This window comes from Poecilia mexicana, unplaced genomic scaffold (assembly GCF_051168715.1).
Source record: "Poecilia mexicana isolate PSO_F unplaced genomic scaffold, ASM5116871v1 scaffold_5, whole genome shotgun sequence".
NCBI lineage: Eukaryota > Metazoa > Chordata > Actinopteri > Cyprinodontiformes > Poeciliidae > Poecilia > Poecilia mexicana.
Window position 1 is genome coordinate 6,486,189 of NW_028263374.1, and position 27,151 is coordinate 6,513,339.

At 40.7% G+C, this 27,151-nt stretch overlaps 2 protein-coding genes across 5 annotated transcripts; both read right to left on the bottom strand.

Moving 5' to 3' along the window:
* Positions 1–2,205: 2,205 nt before the first annotated feature.
* Positions 2,206–13,753, bottom strand: LOC106931357 (inter-alpha-trypsin inhibitor heavy chain H3-like). Of its 2 annotated transcripts, XM_015009447.2 has the most exons (22): positions 12,627–13,753; positions 10,136–10,171; positions 10,036–10,059; positions 9,097–9,251; positions 8,903–9,007; positions 8,650–8,812; positions 8,429–8,539; positions 8,220–8,345; positions 8,008–8,124; positions 7,485–7,653; positions 6,584–6,709; positions 6,220–6,401; positions 5,937–6,122; positions 5,692–5,831; positions 4,543–4,703; positions 4,423–4,452; positions 4,277–4,321; positions 3,629–3,742; positions 3,338–3,539; positions 3,041–3,216; positions 2,840–2,951; positions 2,206–2,740 (listed from the first exon to the last, which is right to left on the bottom strand). In XM_015009447.2, exons 1-22 carry the CDS (start codon positions 12,918–12,920, stop codon positions 2,605–2,607), a joined length of 2,910 nt encoding a protein of 969 aa, XP_014864933.2. In that variant the 5' UTR covers positions 12,921–13,753; the 3' UTR covers positions 2,206–2,604. The 2 variants fall into 2 exon arrangements, with proteins under 2 accessions (XP_014864933.2, XP_087861545.1); XM_088005419.1 differs by lacking the exon at positions 2,206–2,740 and having other exon boundaries at positions 2,874–2,951; positions 3,036–3,216.
* Positions 13,754–13,885: 132 nt separating this feature from the next.
* Positions 13,886–26,163, bottom strand: LOC106931352 (inter-alpha-trypsin inhibitor heavy chain H3-like). Of its 3 annotated transcripts, none has more exons than XM_088005421.1 (22): positions 25,746–26,163; positions 25,549–25,578; positions 25,201–25,224; positions 23,197–23,351; positions 22,645–22,749; positions 22,355–22,517; positions 22,153–22,263; positions 21,918–22,046; positions 21,704–21,820; positions 20,108–20,276; positions 19,886–20,011; positions 18,799–18,980; positions 18,505–18,690; positions 18,275–18,414; positions 17,226–17,386; positions 17,003–17,038; positions 16,826–16,894; positions 16,133–16,246; positions 15,845–16,046; positions 15,259–15,431; positions 14,850–14,961; positions 13,886–14,774 (listed from the first exon to the last, which is right to left on the bottom strand). In XM_088005421.1, exons 1-22 carry the CDS (start codon positions 25,878–25,880, stop codon positions 14,636–14,638), a joined length of 2,778 nt encoding a protein of 925 aa, XP_087861547.1. In that variant the 5' UTR covers positions 25,881–26,163; the 3' UTR covers positions 13,886–14,635. The 3 variants fall into 3 exon arrangements, with proteins under 3 accessions (XP_087861547.1, XP_014864919.2, XP_014864920.2); XM_015009433.2 differs by having other exon boundaries at positions 25,764–26,161; XM_015009434.2 differs by lacking the exon at positions 25,549–25,578 and having other exon boundaries at positions 25,764–26,162.
* Positions 26,164–27,151: the final 988 nt, after the last annotated feature.

A 27,151-nucleotide genomic window follows, 5' to 3' on the forward strand; every position in this document is an offset into this window, starting at 1 on the left:
TTCTTAAAAAAAAAAAAAAAAAAAAAAAGAAAGAAAGCATGGGGTAGGGGGAATTAGTGCAAATATGAAGGTGTAAATATGTATTTGTTTTATAATTTATAAGGTAACAATTTTCAGTAATTAGCCAGACAGGGACAATTTCAACAAGGAAATATCAGTGACAGTAACGGCATAACTTTGAACTAACACTTGGTTGTTACATTGACAATATCAAATCGAGGCTATCCTTCAGTCTTCATGAGGCTGTTATCAGGTTAAGAGTAGACAGCCAAAAATAGCTTGACAAATATTAAATATGACCAACATGTGATGCTGATCAAATGTCTAATCAAGCCAGTTTCTAAAAACTGTTTTGCAATGAACTCAGATGTTTGTCTAAAACGTAATTTCCAAGGTTAGTTAATACAGTAAAGTAACTCATTTAATGAAATAAAATTTTTTTTTGTAATTTGAGTAAAATTAGTTAATGCAGTCAATCCAGTCGGCAGGACCTTCACGATTTCAGCGGCACTGGCAGAAATTGGTTTAACAGCTCTCTTATGCCCTCTGCTGGACAAGCAGGAGACTTACATGGACGTCCTCCCATAAAACAATCATCCACTCCTCCTTTAAGTTCAGACTGACTTTTTTTTTTCCTGGTTTCCAATATTGCTGGGGTTAAGAGTGTGTTCAGCAAACAATAATATCACTCATGTGTGAAGAGGCTGCCATTTTCTACAACAGAGCCCAAACTTATTACAGTGGGGGGCCCTCTGAAGTTGGCCCCCCGACACCCAGAGCCTGTCCACATCTGCTGTTAATCAGCAAGGCTTGCAAAAACACCAACATACAAGGAGACAGATGCACACAGTCAAACACTTCTGCACAGAGCCACCCGCCCCTCACCACCACCACAAAATCCCTCTCAACTCCTGAACTTCCGACATGACTGAGGTTAACACACTTACCCTGTGTCTACTACAGCTCACACATAGCTATGAAATAGGAGAGAGGAGTACAAGGAGTTTCCTCATGCATGCACACACATAATAGATTTTAGGTTCCCTGCTCAGACCCAACCTGACATGTAAACACTCATTCAGTAAAGTGTCAAGAATTCAACGTACAGACACAGAAATGTCATTTAATGGCTTCAGTCTGCTGTCCAATCAAGTACAACTGTACCACGGCCTTCAAACCAGGTATTAGTAAATTTGTTCGTATGGAAAGCGATCAAATCCCGCTGGAAAACGAAATCAGCATCTCTATAAAGCTTGAGAGCAGAGATAAGTTTTCCCGGTGGATGGCTGTGCTGACATGACATTATTTAACTAAGATAACTCAAGCTCGTCTCTAAATATTGTTCATATTAATAATCTTGTATTTTACCTCCTTGAAAGGTACATTGCTCCTTGTAGCAACGTATTTATTAAACCACTGAAAAAAACATACCTCAGTGTTCTTCCTGTTCAATTAGCAGCGAGTGTCAGAAGATGACTACCTGTTAAACAAATCACTTTCCTCGCATTACGATTTAATAAAAGGCAACAGAAATATCCTAATAATACAAATATTTTGAGTGAAATTAACTTACTTTTCTGCATTAGTGTCTTTAAGAAACGGTTCGGTCTTCAATGCTATAAGATTGCAAAAGAGCTAGCTCTTACAAAAGCTAATTTAATATTTAGTCCAACTTTAATTTAATGACTTTTCTAAAATATTTAGATATAGCACTCGGTTTTCGTCGGTTTTTTTCTTGTTAAAACAAAAATAAGCTTATAAACGTCATACAATCAACATCCGCCGTCTTCTGTTTAAATAAACGTGGGCATGCATTAGTTTAGCCTCACTTCTGCCCCTAGTGGAACATATACGCAACTCACTTTCTGCTTTTGACTTTCAAATTGTTGAGAAAGGAAACATCAGCACTGGCCTGAATTTCAGTACTTAAAAATCTACAAATGTTATCAATTTATGATTGTAGTGTAAACAGAAGACTTAAATATTTGTTCATTTCAGTTAAAGAAATACAGTAGAAATGGCAAAAATGGGTTTATAAACCATTATTCACTTAAGTAGATAAAGGCAGACGCTGTTTTAGTGAAGAACCTTGCCTTCACAGCTGCATACATTACCCGCACGTTTACTCTGTTGATTTCTGAAAGCAGTTACACACAAATAATCTATTTTGACGAATCATTGTAAAATGGATTAAATCCAAATGAATTCCACACTCTGAAGACTTTTATTTGTTAACAGAAAGGGAATAGTGACGACAGAGTCCCTGTGAGCTATGTGAAGCTTATGGTTTTACCAAAGAGGTAGAAAACACTGCGCAAAGCCAATAGTTAGTTTCTTTCCAAAGATGACTACCACTGAATGCCTCATGAGCAAAAAGTTTAAACCAGGCACAAACACTTCTATAAACAAACAAATCAGTAAACGTTAGCATCAGACAATAGTGCATAACTTATGTTGCAGCGATCTGCAGCACCTTTCTTCAGCACAGCTTACAAAGAAGTTTTAATTGCATAATGATTTACAACTGAAAATTCAAAACCCACAGTATTTTACCACCTTAGACCAATGATGTTACATGTTGCAGATATGGTGAGTTTCTAAGATTTAAAAAGTGAAAAGGTGAGGCACAGTGTAGTCTGACGCTGATCCGTTGATGAGGCCGTGTCCGTCATCGTTCGCGAACCAGCAGAGGACGTTATTTCCCGTTTTCACATCCCTGCTGAAATCCTTCTCCCAGTGCCTTCAGAGTATTTAAAATTAAGAAAAATAAAAAAGAATAATTCTTTAGTCCCTTTTTTTTTTTTCAAAGTCCCGTTTTACAAAAAGAAAAACAAATTACCTGGTCACATTGATGGTTTGGCCTTTTATGTACATTATCGCATTTGAATTTCCCTCCTCTTCTCCTGGATGCGAATCTGTCACCTCAAACTCAACTCCATGGTAGAACTGACCTGTCGAGTGTGATTAAAAGCTTATTGAAAGATTCAACAAGTACAGTATTACTGCACCACAATATAAAGTCTTAATGTAGTTACTTAACCAAGAAGTCCATGAACTGAGGAAGATAAGTGGTGACTGTCCAGGGTGTAGAAACCCAGATAGTCTTGTTGGTCGTGGTATTTCTTCCAAATCTTTGTGTGTCTGATGATCCTAAATTTAACTGTGTGCCGCAGCGATACAGTCAGACTGCAGCTGTTAGTCAGTCTAATGTCCAAACTGGAAGAGAAAGGAAGAAAATTGGGGCACCTAGCTAAAAGCAAGACAGTGAAAGTGAAACACAAAAAACTAATTATGCCAGAGAGTGTGACAGAATTTATTTCAAAGCAATGCTACTCACCTGTCATCTTTCATGGAGGTCGTATCAGACCACTGCAACCTAACATGCTTGCCATTGTGGAAAACTGATATATGGTCAGTGCTCACGTCCAGCTGCAGCCCCAGCTTTCTGTGGGTGACAGCAAAACGACCAAAGTATGTGTTGTGCTTGGCTTGTGGGGTAAATGTCTTCTTGGAAACAATCTGGCCATTCACTACAAAACCTGAAAAGTAATGCACATGATTCATTTCTTGTTCCTTCAATTATCCCAAGGAAGGAAACATGTGATTTAGAAGAATGCACAGTGCCGACCTGATTTCTGGTCTCTGACTAGATTGTAAACGGTTCCCGGTCTGTCGTTTATGTTGAAGCACAGAGCGTCCTCTCTGTCTGGCAGCTCAATTATGAAATGAGGATCTCCGTCCACAGCAGAAACATCACTAATGTGTTAAAGACCATATATTTACATACAATGTATAAAAATACTTTTTTTATTTTTTCCTTAGTCAGAATTAACAAAATAATTTCTAGAATCGTCCTATGGTGTTGTGATTTTGTCCTGGGGGTTAATTTGATATTTCTGAAAATCAGAACCTGTCTCTGAACAGTACGATGCTGCATGTGTTTGAGCCGAAAAATACATCCATGTGCCTCCATTTATCTCAAATGTTGTAAATTCACCAATAAAAATACAAAACATTTGTTTTGATTGAATGTCACACAGAAAAAAAATAGATAATGTGAATTTTTATTTAGTCTAAACATCTGGTTTTAACTGTATAAGAAGTGATAAATATCCCCATTTACTAGTGGATCTAATACAATATTGCACTAGTAGCTCAAAGGCTTCATAGGAAAATAGCTTTCAGGTCATTTTTAGATGATCCGAAAAACAAAATAAGTAAATCAGTTTGCAAAAATATTCAACTCCAGCACACACAGTACCACAATAAAGCTTACCGTCCCCCACACCTCGAGCTCTGGTACGACTGGCAGCGGTAGGGCCTGAGACGTAGGTTAAAGCGCACGTCATTTTATATAAAAATATGTTTCAAAAAGAACATTTCATACCATTACATCCGTCAAAATGTGAACGGGAAGTTTACCTCGATTTCTTTCCGCCTGTTGACGCTGGTCTGAAACACAAGGAAACATTCAGAAAACATCCAATTATTTTGGCATCATGGAAAAAGTTAAAAAGAAAAAAACTGCCTCTAATAAATGACCTTCAGTCAGTTTATCAGCAATGGAGGGACTCCTTCCTGTGTCCTCGGTTTCAGGCTTGGTCACCACCATGGAGGTGAGAGGCGTGACGAAGCTGTACTGCAGAGAGATGTTCAGAGCCCTGGCGATGGCTTCATCTTTTTCCGGCTGAGGACTAATATCACTGGAAGAGGGGGGAAAAATATGAGACTGGCATACATGTTATTGCCTAATAATGCCTAATGAGAGAGCATTTTATCTGCCTTATACGTGAGACATGCGTCGTAATTTTGCACCGGAAAAAGTCAGATACGGTAAATCTAGATGTAAACAATGGCTGGAATTTATGACTGTGATCGCATCACATCGGTGTCAAACCACTCCTGGCTCTGACTACACATCTAAACAAACTTCCCTACAGAAGGTGCGGTCGACGCTCCACAAAAGGTCCTCGATATTAGTTGTGATTTCTTTTTGCTAGCTTCCTTCATGTTGTTGTGATATCGTGACAACACTGTCAGCCCCCATTGCTCTGAATACGCTTTAAAATCGATTCGCGGTCGGCTCCGCCCATTGCTACTTCCGTAAACAGTGCGTGGCTGTGTCACGTCAACATTCTTCCTCTGCGCATGCGGGCCGCTTTGGGGAGTAAACCGTTCACACGGAAGTCTCACTGCGGTCGCGTTTATTTAGTAGCATGAATGACCACGCACAAAAAGAAAGGGGTTGTAGGAGGAGGGCAGAAATTTCAGCAAGAAACGAAACGAACAAAATAAAAACAATTGAAAAAAAAGAAAAGAAAACTTGTGTTATGTTCACATCACAATTATGTACCACTTTGTGTTAGCCTGTCAAACAAGTTCTCATGACCACACATTCAAGTTTGTGGTTAAAATGAGTCAAAATTAAGTTTCAAAATTAATTTGACAAGACACTGTTTATCCACAATATAAACATCCATCCATCCATCCATTTTCTTTAGTTTACACCCTTGTCCCTAGTGGGGTCAGGAGGGGTGCTGGTTCCCATCTCCAGTGAACGTTTCCAGCGAGAGGCGGGGTACACCCTGGTCAGGTCGCCAGTTTATCGCAATATAAACATGGCATAAAAACATTTTCTGACTGGCTTGTTAGGCTAGCATATTAAAGTTTAAGGACAAAAGTGCTTCGCACCTCTTCTCCAGCAGCTGTTGGATGGTGAGATAAGCCCACAAACGCTCAGTGAAATCACCAAAGATGTACTCCTCGTCTGGGTACACCACATCCCAGCTCACCACATCTGCCTTCCACTGTTTGTGGAGGTCCCCTTCAGCCTTTCAAGATACATATGAAGTGGCACGTTAGCAAAGAGCTGCTATACAATGCAACACCTCTTACAGTAATATGTTTTTTTTCATTGCTTCATGTCCATTTCTCACCCCTTGGCCAGACACCTCAACCAGAAAGTTCTCCACGTCGTTTTCATTCAGCCGTCCTGCCACCACAATTTCTGAGCCGCTGAAGAGTTGGCTGTATCGGTTTTTAGTCAAAGCGCTCACTCCATTGTCAGGATAACGCAGGTCCACCTCTGAAAGAAGAACGTTGGACACTTCCTCGTAGAAACCCTGCAACGAAGGCAAGACTTCAGATTCTGCTGTACGTTCTCCATTTCCCCTCATCCTCCACAATCTGCTCAGCGTTCACTCTTCTTCAGCATCCTACTTTGAGTTGGACCACAGCATCTGAACCCTCAAAGATTCTCCTGGCGATTCCCTTGTTTTCCCTGCTCAGCACATCCAGGAGCGAGTAATCCACATCGTTACCGAACCCCAGGGAGAACAGAGACATGGCCCCTGCATTGGCCAAGCGGACTTTCTCCTGGATCTTCTCAACCCTAGTCTCTCCTGAAAGTGAAAAGACATCTTGTAAAGACAATAGTTTTAAACTTGGTAGAGTTTGCCAGATGTGTCTCCAACTTTTGAGAAGTGGAATTAAACCAAAGATGAGCAATGAAATCTGTATGGCTTCTGTCGGAAATGGTGTACTCATTCATGTTTACAAGATAAGCTAATAAGTCCCAGCTCACCAGAGCTTGGATTCCCGTCAGTCAGTAAAATGATCATGTCCACGCTTCTCTCTGGAACGTTATCGTTCTGCCTTTCTCTCTTCAGCATGTTCACTGCACTCAACACAGCACCATTAATGTCCGTAGCTGAAAGAGAAGAACACGAAGAAGGTTTTGTTGTAAGCTGAGGTAAAGAAACGATGGGGCTGCAGAGTGTTTAAAACAGAAGAGAATGCTATTTATCTATGAGCAATGGGTAGATGAAAAAGTCTAATTTATTTCAATGAAAGTTCAGTGGACTGAAGAATTACACTGGTCAACAATCAAGAAAAAAACTGTCTCGGATTTTTCAACTGTTTTAGGGTAATTCTGATGAGCTGAATCCAAAAATCTCATTGGGTTTGCTCATTCAGGTCAACTTTCTGAACTAAGGATGCAACATGAGCATCAACATGCACGACTTGTTCTCACATCTGGATCCTGAGAATCTGTGATCAATGAGTGACGAGCAGGAGGAGAGACTCCATCAGGACAGGAAAGAGACGGAGACTTATGAAGACGTAATGTTCAATTTACATGTACTTACCCTTATCAGTGTTTATTATTCAGTTTACAGAAATCCAAGTTTGTAACATTTAATTAATACACTGTTAGAAATAATTTTTTTCTCTTAAAACCTTTTTTTAGATGAGAAATATTAACGGAAATGAACCGATAATGTTACAAAAACCTCATCAATTTTGTCAGATCAGATTTCTCTAAATCAAATTGAGATCTGATTGAGAAAAAAATGGATGTCATTTTTGGATTCAGGGTTGCAAAATAGTCCTAGTTCAGTTGGAAAAGAAAAAAACTTAGAAAACTTCCAAAAAAATATACGTTTTGTAATTTTTTCATTATTGACATGAAAAATTGTTTGCACCTCCACGTGCTTTGATGCTCTTGACAAAATGGCTGGCTGCTGAAATGTTTTCCTCTGATGCTCTGGTGAGATGCTCCTTCCAGTTACTGATCTTGTCATCAAACTGGATGATACCGAAGTGGTCATCTTCATGGAGGTCTTTCAGAATGGACACCATCGCATCCCGAGTCTGAAAAAAGTTCTCAGTTTGATCGCAGGTGATATGTTTTTGGTTGTTTTTTTTGTCACATTACAGCACAAAACCTCGCTGGATTTCTACGTGATAAACCAGCCTTGGCTATTCCTTTCCCATGCAACTCTGCTCAAGTCTCATCTACAACTTTCAGTAGCTTTTTGCTGCAAGTAAATTTCTTTCTTCACAATGATGTACTACTGATTGTACTGGTCTATGATAGCACTATGAAAAACACAAGAAGGTTTTTGGCTGTAATGCGACAAAACAAAAACAAAACAAACAAAAAAATACGAGAAAAAGTTAATGGGCTGTGAACATTTTAGTTGTTTGCTTTTTGTCCTATTTTACCTGAACCATTTTCTTTCCTTCCATCGATATACTCCTGTCAATTACAAACACCACATTCTTTGGGACTCTGGCCAAGTCAGGGGGGGAGAAAAAGTGCACAAAGTATCCATTCACAACCTGGAAGTAAATAGGACATCAAATGAAAATCAATGCATTAATTGAGTTCAGACCTTACGTACTGAGACAAAAAAAAAGAAGTGATGCTAACTAACCTGAATTTCCCCAAAGTCTTTTTCTCTCTTCACGTCGTATTTGATGATGAAATCTCCATTAATCAAGCCTTGTGGACACTGGGCACACCTCTGCTGCTCCGCTGTTGGTGAGAAAGAGATGTGTGCCTGAGAGAAAAAGAAAATCACGTCACTTGGAAACAACAATTTGGTGTTAATCTAAAGGTCAGGGCCACGTTTTAACCTGTCACCTTCGTGTCTGTGGTGGATTTCTCAACGAGATTCAGCAGCTCATTGGTGAGGAAAGTTGCAGTAGCTTCAACAAAAGCAATGCCCTGTGGCTCGTAGATGTCCGCTGTAATCTGTCACGCAAAAACAAAAGCTCACACGTTTCACTGAGGAATACCACTAAAACCTGACAACGCCTTGGCTCTCTAGACATTTCTTTGGTTGAAAGAGAAGAGGTTCTAACCTGAAACTCCTGCACAGGCTGTTCCACTTTAACTCGGGTCACAATCTCGTATTGGCCCAGTGTCCGCTGAAGCAGTTCCTCGTAGATCAGAACAAAAGTCACGCTGCTCTTCGCAGCAACGTTGATGGACATGGAAAACTGCTCCATCGTTCTCCCAGAGACCCTGTTGCAGGGGAAATAGATGTTTTTAACGAACGAATGTTCAAACATCTATATTCTCGCCATCTTTTTTATTTTCCCCAGTGCCACGTACTTGACAAGTCCAGCAGATTGCCCTTTGGAGACAGCCTTTTCATATTGCTTTTTGGCTTTGTCCTTCTCCTTCACCTCTCCAGCGTAGACGTGACCGTCCATCTCCCTGTGAGAGACACGGTGAGATTTGTCAAAGGTTTCAGTTGTTGGAACCTTTTCAACGGCTTGCCGTACGGAGCCGCAGCTCTGACTGACATGCTGAAGCTGGTGATGAAGGCGGTCTTCGGCAGATCCATTTTAAAGCCGATTTCCTGGGAGGCGTTTGCCGCGTTCAGAGCCTTGGAGGTCACGACCGTGCGGGCGAAGCGGGACGTCACCGTGCAGGCAACTCTTACACTGTGCACTTCCACCTTTTCGAGAACACGAAAGGTAACATGGTTAGGAAAGACGAAAGATATTTTTGAAATGAAGCTCTTCCATTGTTTTGTTGAAGGTTTTAGCTTCAACAAAACATTTAGCTTAAAATGTGTTAATTGCCTTGAGAAATTGTTTGTCAAAGATTCTGTCTGAACCCAACTGAGACCGCAATCGTATTTATTTTTATTTTTGTCATTTTTGTCGTTTTCCTCTTACAAAAAAGGTACACCCACTAAAGAATGACGGACTCTCAATCATCTTGATATCTGGTGAAGACAATTTAATTTAATGTGCCATGCTCTTGTTCTTCTGTGGTTGTTTTTCATTTTAAAACATCACCAGAAACTAACTTTTTGCTGTTATTCTGCTCCTATAATTTCACAGAGCATGTGATTTTTTTTTTCTTCTTTTTCTTTGCACGCTAAATCTTTTGAGACTCTATAAACGGATGTGGTAAAAACACAGCATCAGAAGAGGCTGGTGGTCAAGACGAGGGTCGACCTATTGTGTTCTGCCCTCTGAGCTCTTGACCAAATTCATGTGAAAATAAATTGTCTGTAAACAAAACTAAGTCATCAGTGTAAACACAGTGCAATGAAAATATCCCCAGTTTTTCTGCTTGTTTACGTCGTTCACCAAACGAGTCAGAAAAGAGAGAAACGTCTTAAGGGAAAAGACAGAACAAGCACAGCAGTTTGGATCATAATAATCTATTTACATCTTTCACAGTTCACCCAAACATAAATGTCAACAGAAATAATAATCTGTGTGTCTTACATGTTTCCTGTCTGTACTTCTTTTCTGTGGGAGAGAAATTGCAAAGAGATGTTATGGTTGCTTATATATCCATTTAATTATAGCTCATGTAGATGATTACCTTTATTGAACTGGATCCTGTAACTTCTCTGGCATCCTGAAGGCAAGGAAAAACACGGTGAACCAGAAATGTCTCACTGTTTGGCATTAAACATGAACATTTCCCAGATATTTACAGCAGGTGGCGCAACAAGTTTTCAGACTCTCTACAAAGGAATCGGTAGCTGAAAGTGATTGGGATATTGTTATGTGCTTCGGGCACATAATGATGTTTTTTGTCTATTTTTTTCTTTTTTTTTTTTTTTCTTATAGACTTTAGTTGAATGACCTTTTGTTAATATATTTTGGAGTTTGGATAATTTCTTATTTTTGGTCATTTGATTACGTTAATTTGTGGCGCTGTTGTTAATTTGTGGCTGGGTTTCGGCAGGTTGGATCTCCGCCCTTCCACTCGCTCCACCACCACCGTCTTGACGCGGTGCGCGCACGTCCAGTCGCTGTGGGCCACAGCTGACGTTTCCAGCCTGCCATGCGGTATTTCTGTTAGCCTTTGTTTGTTTGCTTTTTCGTTGTGATTTTGGCCTGGTGGGACCGGTTGTCCTGGTTTCGGTCTTTCTTTTGTATTATGTTCTTTTTTGCTTTAGTCCGGTACTAGTAGGGGCTTCGACAGCCCTGTATAGGGTTGGCCCCCTGCTGTACCGTTTTGTTCTGTATGATCGGCTCACCAGGTCCAACTTTCTTTTAATACTTTTGGGGTTTTTTTTTTTTTTTTGGGACACGGGAAACTGAGGGCATTTAACTCTTTTTCTTCAAGGAAAATCCGAAGCAACTGAACAAAATAAAAACTAAAGTTCAAGAGAGTTTAAGAATAAAATATTTTGTGGAACCTTCATTCTTGTCTCTTGTCCTCAAATATGTTGTGCCCTTGGTGGACGTAACAGATATCCAGATCTGATACCAGATCAAACCTTTTTTAAACGATGGTGCAAATTCTTTTTGGTGTTGAGTCAAATTATCCCCTACTCCAACGTCTCTCTGCTCTGCTTTCTAACCACTCAGGGATTTAACGAGAATCTGCAAAAGCAAATAAGGTGGATTAGCAGTGCTTGCCAACAGCAGACGATGTCATACAGGACGGATATGTTGCTGTGGATTGTCTTCTCTGCTGTCCGGAAATCAAATCCTTAGAACCAATCAGACCCAGAAGGAAGGTCTTAGCGCTGTCAATCAAGCATACGTATGTGTAGCTAAATGTGCTAATGGCGGAGAAACAACTTACTCCTTAGCGAGTGGCAGTGCTAACTAGCCTGAGCATTCATATTAAGCTCCACTGTGGCGAACCAGCTGTAGTGTTGCAGAGAGAAAGGAGTAGACTGTGAGAAGTGGACCTGATAGAATGTGCAACCTAATTTGTTAAGCTTTGAACAAGTTTTCTGTTGTGTTGCGAATGAGTAGTCAGCACCCCTAGTTTGCTGCTGACACACGACGACACGTTTCCTGTTTTTATGTTTCTTGTGCAGTGAGCAACTCCGGCGTACAGAGGATACTGCACATGTGAGTGTCTATGAGCCTATGTTTGGTTCCAGGATCAGACAAAGAGCTTAGTGTAGAAGACGCACAAGAATGTTGTTTGCAAAAGTCAAACTGGCACGAAAGGACAGTCCACGTTATAGACTGGATGTGATCATAGACGGTTTATTTTCTTCCAAATCTGAGATGGTGACTCAGACTCTGGGCACTGAGGAAAAGAAAGAGATGGATTTTAGAAGAGGTGCTTGAGGCGAGAATATCGAAAGGAATAAACAAGGACTCAGATGGGAAAAGGCCTGTATAAACACATAGCATGTAATCAATGCTAGTAAAATGAGGCAGGGAGTTTCAAACACAATCCACATCAATTACATGCCCACTGTACGTGTAGACTCCATTCTTTGGGTACTAAAAAACTTTTTCTTCTTCTTAAATGCTCTTTCTTTCATATTGTTGATGAACTACAGCAAACTTTCACCATGCTAGTGTGCATATTTGGCACTGCGGGGGAACTTCTTCCAGAAAACAGATCATGAAAAACAAACACTGATAGGGTTGCATTCCTGCGGAAAGTTTTTCCGTTCTCCAAAAGGAATTCATGCATTTCGTTACACTCCGTAATCAAGATTTTACTACTCTGGCAAGAAAAGAAAGCGAATGCAAGTTAGTAATTGGGTTAAAGTGAATTGCTTGGTTTGGTTTGAAAGTGAGCATTCTTTAGGTTGGTAGAACAACATGCATCTGCAGAGGTGCAACACATGCAGTGCCAACGTGATTATTACCGCCTTAACAGAAGGCGGTAATGTAAACTGTTCTTAAGCAGCTACGGTTCAGTTCATATCAGTGCCTGCATGCCCAAAAATGAGAGTGAGAGATTTTCATAACCATATATATATATATATATGTGTGTGTGTGTGTGTGTAGAGAGAGAGATTTCTTTACTAATACACAGCAAAGCTTCTTTGCAGAAAAGCAAATAAAATAAAATACAAATTGCTTCATAAGTTGTTCAGAGTAAATACCTGTCTCAGGCCATCTCTCCTGGAAACAACCAGACCTCCCTGGACCTGAACCAGAGGACCGATACAGATGCAAATCAACAGCAGCAGCAGCAGCATCCTGGGAAGAAGCTGGAGGCAAGAGGGCCTCCGCGGCAGCACAGCTGAAAACAAATGTGCAGGGAATTTGAAGCATGTGGGATCAAGTGTTCCTGTAAAAATCACTCCGCCCACTCTGTGCATTAAAAAAAAAGAAAGAAAAAAGAGGGAGCCTCCACCTATTGAACAAAGAGTGTGTGTGTGTGGTTTCATGTACATGGTATGTCTGCAGGGATTAGGGATGAATACTGGGGACGCTCATCCTGTTCAAACAAGAAGGTTCATGTTCAATTCGTCATGTTTTCACTCCGTGAATAAAGACTATTCATGCTGCAGTTTGAATGAAGACAGCAGTTTGTCAGTGTAGCTTTTATTTGGCATTGTGGTTCCAGTTTGTCCTGCAGCAGATTGCTACAAACATTCTGCTGCAGGACAATACGAGTATTAACAGATCAGGCCGTGATCTTGCAATACGACCTAATTATGAGCTGGTGTTGCATTATGTCGCATAATGAGCAACACCAGTTCATTATGCTGGGTATTGGACCTCTGGCAGGTTTTGATCTGTTTATAAGAGCTGAAACAAACACGAGAAATGACTGAAACAGGATTTTCTCCAAAATCAAAGAGCGACAATATGGAGCATTTGTAAGAACTTTGACCCCTACATTAAAACAGAGAATTTCCCCCAATGTCAATAATCACTTCTCTCTCTCTCACACACACACACACACACACACACACAAACAGAGAGCAACAAGAAGTTTTGTGCTTTTGTAACAGAAGTTGAAAATCAAAAATTATGACTCGTTTTGTTAGATTAGCTAAGAAACTTGGTACCATTCTGTACTTTTGCCGTTTAGGTTGTTTCATACTCAGTGTTGCCAACTTTTCATCAAGCTAAATAAATGACGGCTGTCGTAAATATCACCAACACCTAACCTTGCTATGGCAGACAAGAATAACGTAGCATAAGTGACAGAAAAAATTTTTTACAACTACAAATAAGGTTTTAATTTTATTTATACATCTTCATACATAAAGTCTGGTTTTGTTTCTAACCTACACACTTCAGTTAGGAACCTAGAATAAGTCTCCATAAAGCAAATCTTTCTCACCATTTTTTTTTTTCGTGGAGCATGTAATCTGCATTACTTGTCTAAATGAACCAAATAACAACAAAACAATTAGAATGTGTTTTATTGTAGTGTAGTGATTTATTTTAAACAAAAACATGTCATCCTTGCATCCCGCCCTCGCCATAATGCGATCAGTTATTTTGGTTTAATCGAGGGTCATAATCTTTCATTAAACGCCAGATGTGAGGATCAAACCACACAAAATGGAAATGTGGTGTAGTTCTATAAATTCTCTAGAAAATGTAAAACAACACAATGAAATTATCTGTGAGATCTGAGAATCTGTGTGATTATTTCCGTAAGTCATCAGGAATGCCAGAAATAAACCGATACGCCATGATAAAAGACACGGGTGTGACATGCTTTGTTTTCGTTTACAAAACGGACTTTGTAGGCGATGATGACATGGCAACATGTAGACATAAAATGGGGTTAACAAAAAGAAAAACTGACCCATAATGCACATTATGAACCTGTTATCTTAACATTTTTTGTTGTTGTCTGGTTTACTAATCTGATTATTTTAACAGCAGAATAAAAAACAAAGTCTAAAATTCATTCAGTTTAAAGTACTGAAATTGTCCACAACAGGGGAAATCACCCAAACTGGGTTCATTTTTAACCCAGCAGTGTTTTTAAAAAAGTTCTTCTTAATCCTGGAAATTTGCCACAATATTGGAAAAAAAAAAAAGACAGTTCTGTTTTCTGTAAGAGTGTCAAGCCGAATTTCCTCACTGTTTTAATAAACTTGATTTTGATCGCATTTAGTAGCGCACATGTACACGCTGCTTGTTTTCAGACCGTAGTGAAAAGGCTCGACACAACGTAGTCTGCCGCCGCTCCGTCGATGAGGCCCGATCCGTTGTTGTGGATGAACCAGCAGGGAACATTCTCGCCGTTCTTCACGTCTCTTCTGAAGTCTCTCTGCCAGCCTCTGTGTGGATCCAGGAGGACAGGTCGGCATCGCATTCAGACGTTTACGACAACCAGCTCCGCTCTCTTCACTTACCTGGTCACGTTCAGCTGGTGTCCTTTTGCAAACATGGTGGCGTCTGGTTTCTCTGGGGATTCCCCGGGACGTAAATCTGTCACCTCGTACTCAATCCCGTGGTAAAACTGGCCTGAAAGACGGATTAAAGCAAGCATATTTATTTTTCAAACACCACAAGGTAAGTAAATTTAAATCTGGTCGATATTCCCTGGTTCTAATCTTGTCAGAAAATCTTTTTTTTGTTAATTTGACTATTTCATTTTCTGCAAATAAACACTAAACTTCTGCTTGAAATTTCAGAAACATTTCAGTAAAAGAACGATGTTCATTTTACTCAAACAAATACCTATAAAAAATGAAATTAGAGAAACTGATTAGTTTAAGTGGTCTCTTAATTTTTTCCAGAGCTGTATCCATCATGCCGTACCTAGCAAGCCATGAACAGAAGGGGACAGAAGGTGGGTGTCCAGGGTGTAGAAACCCAGGTAGTCCCGGTGGTAGGGGTGCTTCTTCCACACTTTGTGGAGCAGGATCACAAACTTAACGGAGTCCTTTAGCGTTACAGTCAGGCTGCTATCTTTAGTGACCACAACATCCACGCTGGAACACAACATAACAAAGACGGTCACAATTAACATAATCTGAAGAACGCTTTTAAAGTTTTCCTTTAGCACAACGGTTTTCCTTTTGATGGGAAACAAAAAAACATGTTTGTTTTTTTTTTACACCAGAAACAGTAGGTTGAAAAAGAATTAACATCCCTGTTTTTGCCTGCATTAACCCAACTGGACCTGCTTCAATGCTAGTCTCATGGGAGGAAACAAACAGACGATTAGGTAGACATGGGTGACGAAAAACAGGATTTGGTGGAGCTGATCAAACTAAAGTCAAACTATAGTTTTTGTTTAAAACATGCAACTATTCCAGGCACAAGTTGCTATAAAGTCAGCAGTTCAAGGAGCTCAGCGTACTCTGAGTTCCTGGTGTGAAAACAGTAAACTGCTTCAACTCACTTGGGTCCTTTGAGAGAGCCTGTATCCGTCCACAGCAGCTTGGCGTCTTTACCGTCCTGCGAAACTGAGATATGCTGAGTGGTCACCAGCAGGCTGACGCCCAAAGTCCGGTGGACGATGCCGAAACGCCAAAAATAGGTGTTAATTTTCCCATCAGGAGGAATCTTCTTGTCTCCTATGATCTGACCGTTGACAAAAACACCTGAGGAGAGATGATGGAAATCAGTGCAGAAAGGATGGAAAGGTCAAACTTTGGAGGGGCGGGCTGTTTGAAACTGGTTTGCCGACCTGCTTCTGGATCACGGACCAGATTGAAAATGGTTCCCGGTGCGTTGTTGATGTTGAAGCACAGAGAGTCGTTTCTCCCAGGAAGCTCTATAATGAAGTGGGGATCTCCATCCACTGCAGCACAGACAGTGGCAGGAACAATTAAAATCGATAAAAGGAGTGAGAGCTCGGGATTTTCTTAAGCTTGGTTCTGTCGTTAACATCTCTAATTATTACAAAGCCGAATTAGCTTATCCTAGCAGCTAAAGCTAACAGACGATAGGAGAGACCAAGATCAAAACAAACTTCTGCTGCTTTTAATGCAAGTTTGCATTAAAGTGTCACTTAGCATTAAGTTGCATTAAATCCTACATTAAAAGTCAATTAAAAGAGTCAAATTTGCATTAAAAGTGTCATTATTTACCAAATGGTATTTCATGACAACAGTCATAAGCATTCATACAGACTCCTTCATGTTCATAACATGTATTATGTCATGTTTATGACAGTGTCATGTCAGTTTTATGCTCACCCCTTCAAATAAAGTGTTACCAAAATTTCTCTGTCAGCAAGAAAACAAATATTTCAAACAAGAAATCTAAGAAATCGCTACGAATCAACATTCGGACAAACCTTCTTATAGATTAGATAATACATAAGCAATATAACCGTCTTCATCCTTCTTTAATGTCTTCGGGGATGAAATGTACTTACCCAAGTACACTGGAGAAGGTGCATAATGTACTGGGGCAGGGATGGAATACGATACACCTCGTGAGTATGCTGTACGTTGAAATACAAGTAAAAAAATAATAATAATTTAATAAATCACTGAAACTCGGTAGTTGTTTTTTTTTTTTTTATCTTTATTTTAGAAAAGGATCGTCTCACCCATTGGTCTCAGTCTTTCTGCTTGCTGTCTTTGCTCTGTGAAAAAAGATTAAACAACGGGCAACTTAACACATGTTGTACCAAAAAAAATCCGGTTAAAGATGTTAATGATGCATATTATTATTAACATGTTTGCTCCTTTCAAATACGTATGCTTAATTCTACACCAAAAGGTTGACCGGATGAATTGGAGGGAAGGAAAACTTCTTTTTTTTTTTTTTACCCTCAGTCAGTTTGTCCGCAATGAGAGGGCTGTCTGTGCCGTCTTCTGTTTCGGGCTTGGTCACCACCATGGAGGTGAGAGGAGTGACAAAGCTGTACTGCAGAGACATCTCCAGGGCCTTGGCTGTGGCATTGGCCTTTTCATCCGCTGTACCAGTCTTACTGTGATAAGAAAAAGAAAAAAAATAAACATTTGTTGCCATCAAAATTGTGTTTTTATTTAGCAATGGCTGACAAATACAATTTAATCAGTACTGCTCAAGACACAACCAGCAAGGAAAACCAGGATTAAACATGTCGACATCTTTTCTCAGCAAGTGGATTTCTCGTGAAAGGCCAAAACCGCATTGGATGTCATTACAACTCAAGTAGCAGACACAAAGAAATGAGCCCAGATGAGTGCAGAAAGTAATTTATGTCTATTAAGGTGGAATAGTGTGGTTCATTTGGATATTTGGCACCAAACTACGTTCATCTGTGGGGACACAGAACCCATCTTCTTCCTTGATGGAGTGCCGGCTGAGGATTTGCATTTCTGTTTACACTTGTGGGAATTTTTAGCCGAGAACGAGCCAGATTCTCTTCTCTTCCTGATATCTTTTGACTTGAAACACCTCAAACACCCCCAGCTCTTAGTGGTGTGGCATCATGTCACTCAAATGTTGTGAAAAAACTGATCAAAAGCTTCCAAAAGCCAGACATCATCATCTGGGCGTTCCTCCCTTGTTGGAAGGTCATTTTAGTCATCTCAATGTTTTGGAGAAAGTTATAATGAATCCTCCTCACTCTGCTGCTTTAGAAATTGACGCAGCTTCGATGAAAAAATGACTTGGATTGTATATAAAAAAACTCTTTTTAACCAGCACATGAAAATGTCTGGTTTCCATCGTAATATGCTCAATTTAATTGGAAGAGTTTCCTTGTGAATCTGGACTAGTTGGGGTTGCTACTGACATTCAGAGCAGATTTTATGCCAATAGGTCTCAAATTGATGCGTTCGGTACTTCATTTTCTTTCTTATCGCTTTTTATACCAGAGGTCGCAACAGACCTTTTCTCCAGGAGCTGTTGGATGGTGAGGTAAGCCCACAGACGCTCGGTGAAATCTCCAAAGATGTAAGTCTCATCCGGGTACATCACGTTCCAGTCAAAAACACTGGCCTGGCCTTCCACTTTGTAGTTATCTTCAAACTACAGAGGAAAGAAAAGTTACTCTAAATGGGACAGACGAAGACCCATCGAAACCCTTTGACATTTTGTTTTGTAGCGTTTATTTCTTACACCCTGGCCAAGGACTTCCACCAGGAAGTTGTCCAGGTCATTGTCCGTCAACCGACCCGCCACCACAATCTCCGAGCCGTTGAACAACTGAGGGAAGTGAGAGGTGGTCACATAGTCGACTGCATTGTCTGGATATACCAGGTCCACCTCTAACAGCAGCGGGCTGGCCACTTCTTCATAGAAATCCTGCAAAAGATTTCAGAAAAGATTTCAGTTGATTCCATTTTTGCATCCCACCCCAAAAACGTCAGATTCGTTTCAGCCACGCAGAACTCAAACGCTCAAACGCTTCACCTGGAGCTGCAGGGTTGCGTCCGAAGCTTCAAAGATCCTGCGAGCCAGTCCTTTGTTCTCTTTGCTCATCACATCCAGGAAGTTGTAGTCCACGTCGTTTCCAAATCCGAGACAGAACAGAGACATGTTTCCCCCAACGGCAGAACGCACGTTCTCCTGGATCTTTCGGATGTCAGACACGCCTTCGGATGCACACGCAAAAAGTGTTATGATAAATACAAAGTACAAAGTACCATCTCACAATATGATGCCTAGTAAAAGTGTTCGAAGCCCTTTAAGCCATATTACAACCACAAGCTTCTTTGTGGTTTATTGGGATTTTATGTGCTAGAGATACTCAACGACTTGTGTGTATATATTGGTTTACAATAGGCAACCTAGATTAATTCACACACACATTATAACACTCCAGATATACAGATGCATATTCAATGTAAAACATTAGAAGAAGAAAGATAAAATATATAAACAGGAGCTACAAAGCAGGTAGAGTGAAGTTGGTCAACATTGATACTGATTTGAACGGAGATGCAGGGCGAGCGCAAAGACGCTTAAGAGTTAGAATGAAATGGTTTAAAACAAAGCACATTTGTGTGTTGAAATGGCCCAGTCAAAGTAGGTGTGGCATGACTTGAAAACTGCCACACATTGACGGTCCACAACCGTTCTGATTGGGTTGTGGATATTTTACAAGGAATTGAGAACGTTTTAGTTTCTAGATATGTGAAGGTTATCGAAACGTATCCAAAAAGACTTCCAGCTCTGCTGGCACAGAGGCGACCAAAAGAGGGGGCTGAGAGGGGCCCGGGTGCCCCTGGAAAAAATTACCCACCTCTAGAGAATCATGCTCAGTTCATACAAAGGCACAAAGAGTCATGCTCTCCTCGACTCTGTGTGAAATCAATATGTGTTTGCATTTATTTGTAAAGATACATACAGAACTGTATATTATTTCCTTCTATTTTATGCTTAAAATCTCAGTCTGTCTCTTAAAATTTCAAGCCAAATCAGGTTATACGATGCAAATTTGTGAAAAAGGTTTAAGAGGCGTGAACACTTTTGGAAGCCGCTGTATGGAAACACTTACCAGAGTTTGGCATTCCATCAGTCAGTAAGATGATCATGTCGACGCTTCTCTCAGGGAGCCGGTTCGCCTGTCTGTCTCTCTTCAGCATTTCTACTCCATCCAGCACTGCCTGGTTAATATCAGTAGCTTGGCAAAATAAAGCAAAATAGACAAACTGTCAATTGTTTAACTCGGTAATTAAATGCAGGAAGTGTGACACATTAAACTTTTTGTTGTCTTGACCTCCATTGTCTCGGATTGACCTGGCGTAGTTCTTTGCTTCGGCCACGTTTTCTTTGGTCGCTTTGGTGAGAGACTCCTTCCAAGACAGAATGACGGAGTCGAACTGGATGAGAGCGAAGTGGTCATCTTCATGGAGGTCCTCCAAAATGGCCACCAGTGCATCTCGGGTCTGCAAAAGTTCTGGGATCAAAACGTACCCCTGCCAGCACTGAAGCAGCAGCTTTCATGATCACAGTCGTGGTCATAAATTTACATACACTGACAGAATTTTATTTTTTTTTTCCTTGGACATTTTTCAGAGAAGATGTATGATAAAAAAAAACACAAACATTCTTTCTCATGTGGTCAGTAGTTTGGTGAAGCGACTGCGTTTAGTCTTTTCAAATCAATAATGACACCAGGAACTACCCAAATGACTCTGATCAAAAGTTTACATTCCCTTTGTGATTTATGACCTTCAAAACGTTGCTACTGAAGGTAACCGTCCTCACATGTGATGTGTTTGGTTTAAATCATCAATTTCAGCAACAACTGCAAGAACGATTGTTTGGGATACAAATAAAAGCCCATAGACGCCTTCAGCTGAAGCGAGCAACTCTGGAAAAAAAAGCGGCGTGGCTGTGGAGCCGCTTGAAGAAAAATGGACTGCCTGGTTGAATCACCAGAAGAAAGCCATTAATATGCAAATGCCACAAAGTATCCTTCTTACAAAGCACCAAGGAGTGATGAGACCAAACTTGAACTGTTTAGCCAAGTGCTGTATTTGGAGAGGAGACAACAAGGCCTACGATGAACACCATTCCTACTGTGAAGCACGGAGGTGGGTCACTGGTGTTTTGGGATGTGTGAGCTACAGAGGCTCAGGGAACTTAATCACAATTGATCACAGGATGAATGCAGTCTGTCATCGGGAAGTACTGGAGGAGGATTTTCACTCATCAGCCCCGGAAGCTGCGACGTCTTCGGACGTTCAAACATGACAACGTCTCAAAACACAAGGCCAAGTCGACCCGTCGTTGGCTACAGCAGAACAAAGTGAAGGTTCTGGAGTGGCCAACTCAGTCGAGATCTCGACACATTCATGCAAGACAAACCAAGAATTTACAGAAACCGGAGGTTTTGTAGCACCTTCAAATTGGGCCACCTTTATCACGTCATCTCAAAATTCTTCCATCGCGCTGCGGACAATGTTTTTGCCAGCGAAGCGCTGAGAAGTAGTTCCTATATGAAAAGCTTGGCAGTTCCACCAGGTGTTTGCTACTTGAAGGAGCTGAGTGGGGGCGAGGGGGTCACACCCAGAATGGCTATAAGAGGGAAATCAAAAGATTTCTTAAACATGCATGAAAGAATCAAAACAGCGCTCGAGGCATGTTTATACATTGATGCAATACAATGTAAAGCTAAAAATAATTTGACTTCATATAACACTGCCCCTTTTTTAAACGGAGCGAAACACGGTATCAACAGCTGGTGTATGTGAGCTTTAAATCAGGTCATTTGCCCCCCCTCCATGTTTCTGTTGTCGTTATGAGAGGAACACAGCTGTTTGACAATGACTAATAAAATGGCTGCACCAAGAGTCTGAAGAGTTTTCACCTGCGCCATCTTTGTGCCGCTCATCGACCCGCTCCTGTCGATAACAAACACCACATTCTTAGGCACCCTGGGCAGGTCAGGGGGCGCAAAGAAGTGCACAAAGTAGCCGTTCACAATCTAGACGGAAACAGAGTCACAACTTGCATTAAATGGCCGAATATATGCAAGCCAAACAAACAACATGACTCAACTGTGATTTGAGTTCATAGCGCACCTGAATGTCCCCGACGCTCTCCTGTCTGTTCACGTCATACTTGATGATGAAATCGCCGTCTATCAGCGTCCCGTCGCAGCCTGGACACTTCCTCTGCTGCTCCACGGTTGGAGAGAAGGAGATGTGAGCCTGAAGAGAAAAAAAGACAAGTGAGAGATCTGTGTTGAATATTAAACAAGAAGGAAAAACGAAAGTTATTCAAAGAGTCAAAACGACAAGTGAAAGAGAGAGGCACCTTCTTTTCCAGGACTGTTTTCTCCACTAGGGGGAGCAGCTCGTTGGAGAGGAAAGTTGCGTGGGCATCAACGTGAGACAGGCCTTGAGGCTCATAGATGTTGGTCGAAATCTGTTTCCGGTAGAGAGACGCCGCTCGTGACTACGTTCATCGAATCATAAGGAGGCAGCAGGAAATGAAAATGAATCATCTGGCGACTCACCTGGAACTGCTCGACCAGACTTTTGGGTTTGACTCGGATCAGAATCTCATACTGGCCGAGTTTTCTCTGAAGGAGCTCCTCGTAGGTCAGGATGAAAGTCACGTTGCTTTCAGCTGCAATGTTGACCGACACAGAAAACTTCTCCATCTTCCTCCCAGAAGCCCTGCAGTTAAAAAAAAAAACAACACACACACATGGGTATCTCTTTCTGCTCCCTAAGCTAGATCAGCAGGTGGCTTTTAAAGAACGTCAGTTTTGCAAGAAATTGGTTTGTGTCTCGGTTGACTCACTTGACCAGTCCCGCCGTCTGTCCGGACGAAACGGCTTTCTCATATTGTTTCTTAGCTTTCTCCTTCTCCTTCACATTTCCAACGTACACCTTCCCTTCAATTTCCCTGAGTAGCACAATCACAAAAGACAATGCAAGACATATGTGTTGCTTTGCTTCACTGCAAAAACACAAAACCTTACCAAGTAATTTTCATCTTCTTTCTAGTCTAAATATCTTTCTGCATTTGAAATATGACAAATTAACTTACAAGTAACTTTTCAGCAAGACGTAGGAGCTTGTTTTAAGTCAATAATTCCTAAATAGTGATGGAAAAAGTCTCCTTGTACTATTGACAGATTATTTCATTCATAACAAGACATTTTCTCCATGTTATAAATTAAATAATCTTTCAATGGAACAAGAACTTTTTCTTGACTATTAAGGAATTAAAACAAGCTCCTACGTCTTGCCAAGAAATTGCTCATAAGTTAGTGTTGCTGAGATATTTAGACTAGAAACTAGACCCGAAAAACTTAGTCTGAGATAAAACAGAAACCGAAATCTAGCTTACATGCTGAAATTTGTGATGAAGGCAGACTTTGGGAGCTCCACGTCGAAAAAGATTTCCTTTGACGTGTTGGCTTTGTTCAGGGCCACCGAGGTCATGACGGTGTGGGCGAAGCGGTTCGTCACGGTGCAGTCCACCGTCACGCTGAGCACTTCCACCTGTGGACGGGAGGCAAGGAGCAAGGGAGAACAGTCATCCAAAAATTAAATATAAGCATTCATATTGTTGACATTGGAATGATAAATTCTTTCTTTTGTTTGTTCGCCTGAGAAACTATGTGCAAGAGAGTCTGTGAGCTCTTTTGTCACAAACTCCATTGGATTGCATTGGGAGTCGATGGGGAAAAACACAAAATAGCACAACATTAGGAAGTGGAAGGAAAGTAACATGGCTTTCCATGTTTTCTAAGAAAAAAGTCTGAAAAGTGTGGATTGCTTATGTCTTCGGGCCTTATGCCTTACACTGATACTTCTAAATTAAATCCAACGTAATCCTTTATCTTATGGATTCACACACTTCTTAAAATAGTGTCCACTTTTTGCATAGTTAAAAAATATTGCCTTTTAAATAAGCCAAGGATGACAGGAAGTCACAAATTTGGCACGGGTCATGCTCTGGTGACCTTGAACGCACCGACCCCACAGTGATGCATGGTGGTGGAAGCATCATAATGTGGGACGCTTTTCTTGGATCTGCTGATGGGAGGATGGATGGAGCTAAGTACAGGACCATCCCGGAATAAAATCTAATAGCGGAATGGTTTCGCTCAAAGTGCAATCCATTGTGTTAGATTGGCCTAGTTCAAGTCCACCATGAAGCCGGCTGAAAATCTGAGGTAAGACTGTAAAGCACGTTTTTAAGCAGACGTTTTACATCCAGTCTGACTAAACTTGGGCTATTTCACAAGGAAGAATGGCAACAAAAAATACCTGCAAAGCTGTGATGTCATGAAATGATTGTTTCAACAAACTCTAGAGGACTGAATACGCGGACACGCCACACGTTTCAGATTTTTATGAGTAAAATAACTGAAAAATCACATATTCTTTCTGTTTCTCTTCTCTATTGTTGTGTGTTGGTCTGTCAGAGAAGTCTCAATAAATCACATTGAAGTCTGGGCGGAATGGTGAAAAAGTGAGGAAAGGTTCAGGTAAATGAATGAATACTTGTACAATGCACTTTGGTATTGACTAACATGTCAAAGAGTTCCAGTTTGAGCTCTTGTGTGCAAACAAAACTTGGCAAACGGTTTCGATAATCTTAAGTTGACAAACACAGTAAACACACACACAAAAAAAGCTAATTTCAATCGACACAGTCGCAGTTTTTATCCTCTGTGCGGATTCAGGACAAGAACAAGAACAAGGTAAGTACAACATGAAGTGCAGCTTTCGGAAGCAGGACTAATGATTGCTAACTTGAACCAAACTCCTGCATCCAGATGCCGTTTTTACACAAAGTGACGACACACCGGCACCTTTCTGACACGCTTCTGTTCGTCATGAGCTCATCTTTTAACTTAGTTATTTTGGACAGAAGGTTGCTGCAAAATTTCATACAGTTTCCATGATGCAGATGCCACACATATCGTAGCTAGGAAACGGTGTTTAGGAGACATTACGTCACCTCTTACATCCTGGGAGTGTTGTTATGAGTCTGCAACTTCTCACTGAGAATAATGACGACGACCAGCTCACTGGGTTTTTTCCAAAAAATACAATTATTTGCATTAGTTTTTGCTTTATCTCACATAAATATCTACATTTGCTTAAAGTAGATATTTAAAAGGGACCACAGCTTTTACAGAAGACTTTCTTTCATACTAAATGTAATAAATAAATAAGTAAAGAAAGAAAGAAAGTCTGGACTTTGACTGGGTCATCCCAACACATGAACATTCCTTGATACTTCAAGCCTGGCACACATTGAAGTTTGAGGTTGCAACTTGAATAAACGCCGAAAAGTTAAAGGGTCTCCTGTCGTTGACAGAACACATAATGAGCTTACCATTGCCTCGTTTGTACTTCGTTTCTGCAACAAAGGGAGCAAACAGAAAAACAAGACAGGAAATTTAGATTTAAACATTGCAAAATTGCAACAATTACCTTCCAGCTGAAAATCTTGTGTTAATTAGTGCAATAAATTACAACTTATTTCCCCTCCAGAAGAACTTTAAGTTCTGCATGCCTAAGTATGATTCGGTCATAGCAATGTTGATTAAATTACTGAAACTTAATATTATTATATCCACCAATGTAAATTAAATTCTGCACGCTTAAGTATGATTTGGTCAAATGAATTAAATGAATACATTATGTTCACCAACATAAAAAAAAAACTGTTTCAGCCAAGCACCTGAAGCACTTTGGTGGCTCCCGTCATTTCCTGTAACACAAATGTGTTGCCAAAAAATAAGAGGAGAAAAAAATGTGGGTGATTCATACGCTACTTCAGCTTGTAAGATAAAATATATATTATAGGGTTTTATATTCCGCTTAATAGATAACGCAGACTTTGAAACTAATTCATATAACGGCACCAATCAACTACACCTGAAAGTTTCGAGTTACCTCCGGAGCCTCATCGTCCTCGAAGATGACCAGCGCTCCAGATGTTGGGTTGGCGAGCCAGAGGCAGCCGCAGCCCCACAGCAGCAGCAGCAGCCGGACACCCAACGGACCAGACATGACCAAACTCCCAACAAACACTGACTCGCTTCAGAGCTGAGGGGAGGGAAAATAAAGTCCTCTCTGCTCCGGTAGGAGGGACGGAGGGGGCGGGTGAACTGACCCTTAACTGTTGATCAGAAGATCTGGGCTCAGCTGGCTGGAGACCTGGAGGTACAAACACGGTACTTATAAAGCTGAAAGAAGAAGAAGGAGAAGAAAAAAGAAAAAAAAAAGGTGTGGATTTCTGAATGCTTCCACTCAAACTCAACCTGTGACTAAACTTACATTTGGCAAAAAGAAAAACAAAACAAAAAAAAAGAAAACAAAAAAAAAAGTAAATGAAACTAGCTAGAAAGCTGTAGCTGAAAAATATAGAAGAAAAACAATACACACACTAACAATTATGACTTTATTTAGTGTATGAGATAAGTGTGTGATGTAATTAACATATCCATGCCGTGCCACAGTGAGGTATCTGTGCTGCAGCTCGGTTATCCCTGCAAAAACAAGGTGAGTGAGTGCTATGTTGAAATACTGTGTACTTTGTCCCACCCCCATGTTTTATGTCTGCCAATTTCCGGCACTGGAAATAAACATCAAACAATTTAAGTCGAAAATATAATCATCACTCTGTGCAAATTACCGCTTAAGACTTTGAGTATCGGTGTGCTTCTTGCACACCTTAAAACATAACCAAACTGTTTTCTTGCCATAGCTCCAAAGCAAGCTCTGTGTGACTTTCGAGCTGGAACTCTGATTTTCTGAGAGCTGTATCTGTATTTGAACTGGCAAAGGGCTCTGTTTTTCATCTGGCGAGTCAGTTTCATAGCACGGTGTGTCTCTGTTGACACTAGTTTCCCAAATTCATTAAGCGGTGAATTTGGGGAAACTCACCCAAATAACACGGCAGAAATAACAGCTGCCGTGTTATTTTACAATTTTTATGGGTTTTACGATTGAAGCAAAAATGAAACTAAAAAGAAAAAAAAAAAGAATGAATAAATACACTTCTGTGTTCCCCTTCATCACCAGGAATCTCGTCACTGCTGTACGTTCGAGTGCTAAGGCTAATTGCGAGGTTGCTGTCGAGAAAATGTTTCCTCCGTATTGGCAGTGTGTTGCGTTGCACACACTGAAACAAAAAGGGCCTTTTTGTTCCGGAGCAGGCTCAGCTCACTATCCACCCAACACTCCCACTTACAGCAACATTACCTCAGATAGGCCCACTCGAAGCAAAACACAGACATTATCAACTCTTTTGGCTAATGCTACGGAGTCAAAGTGTGTCT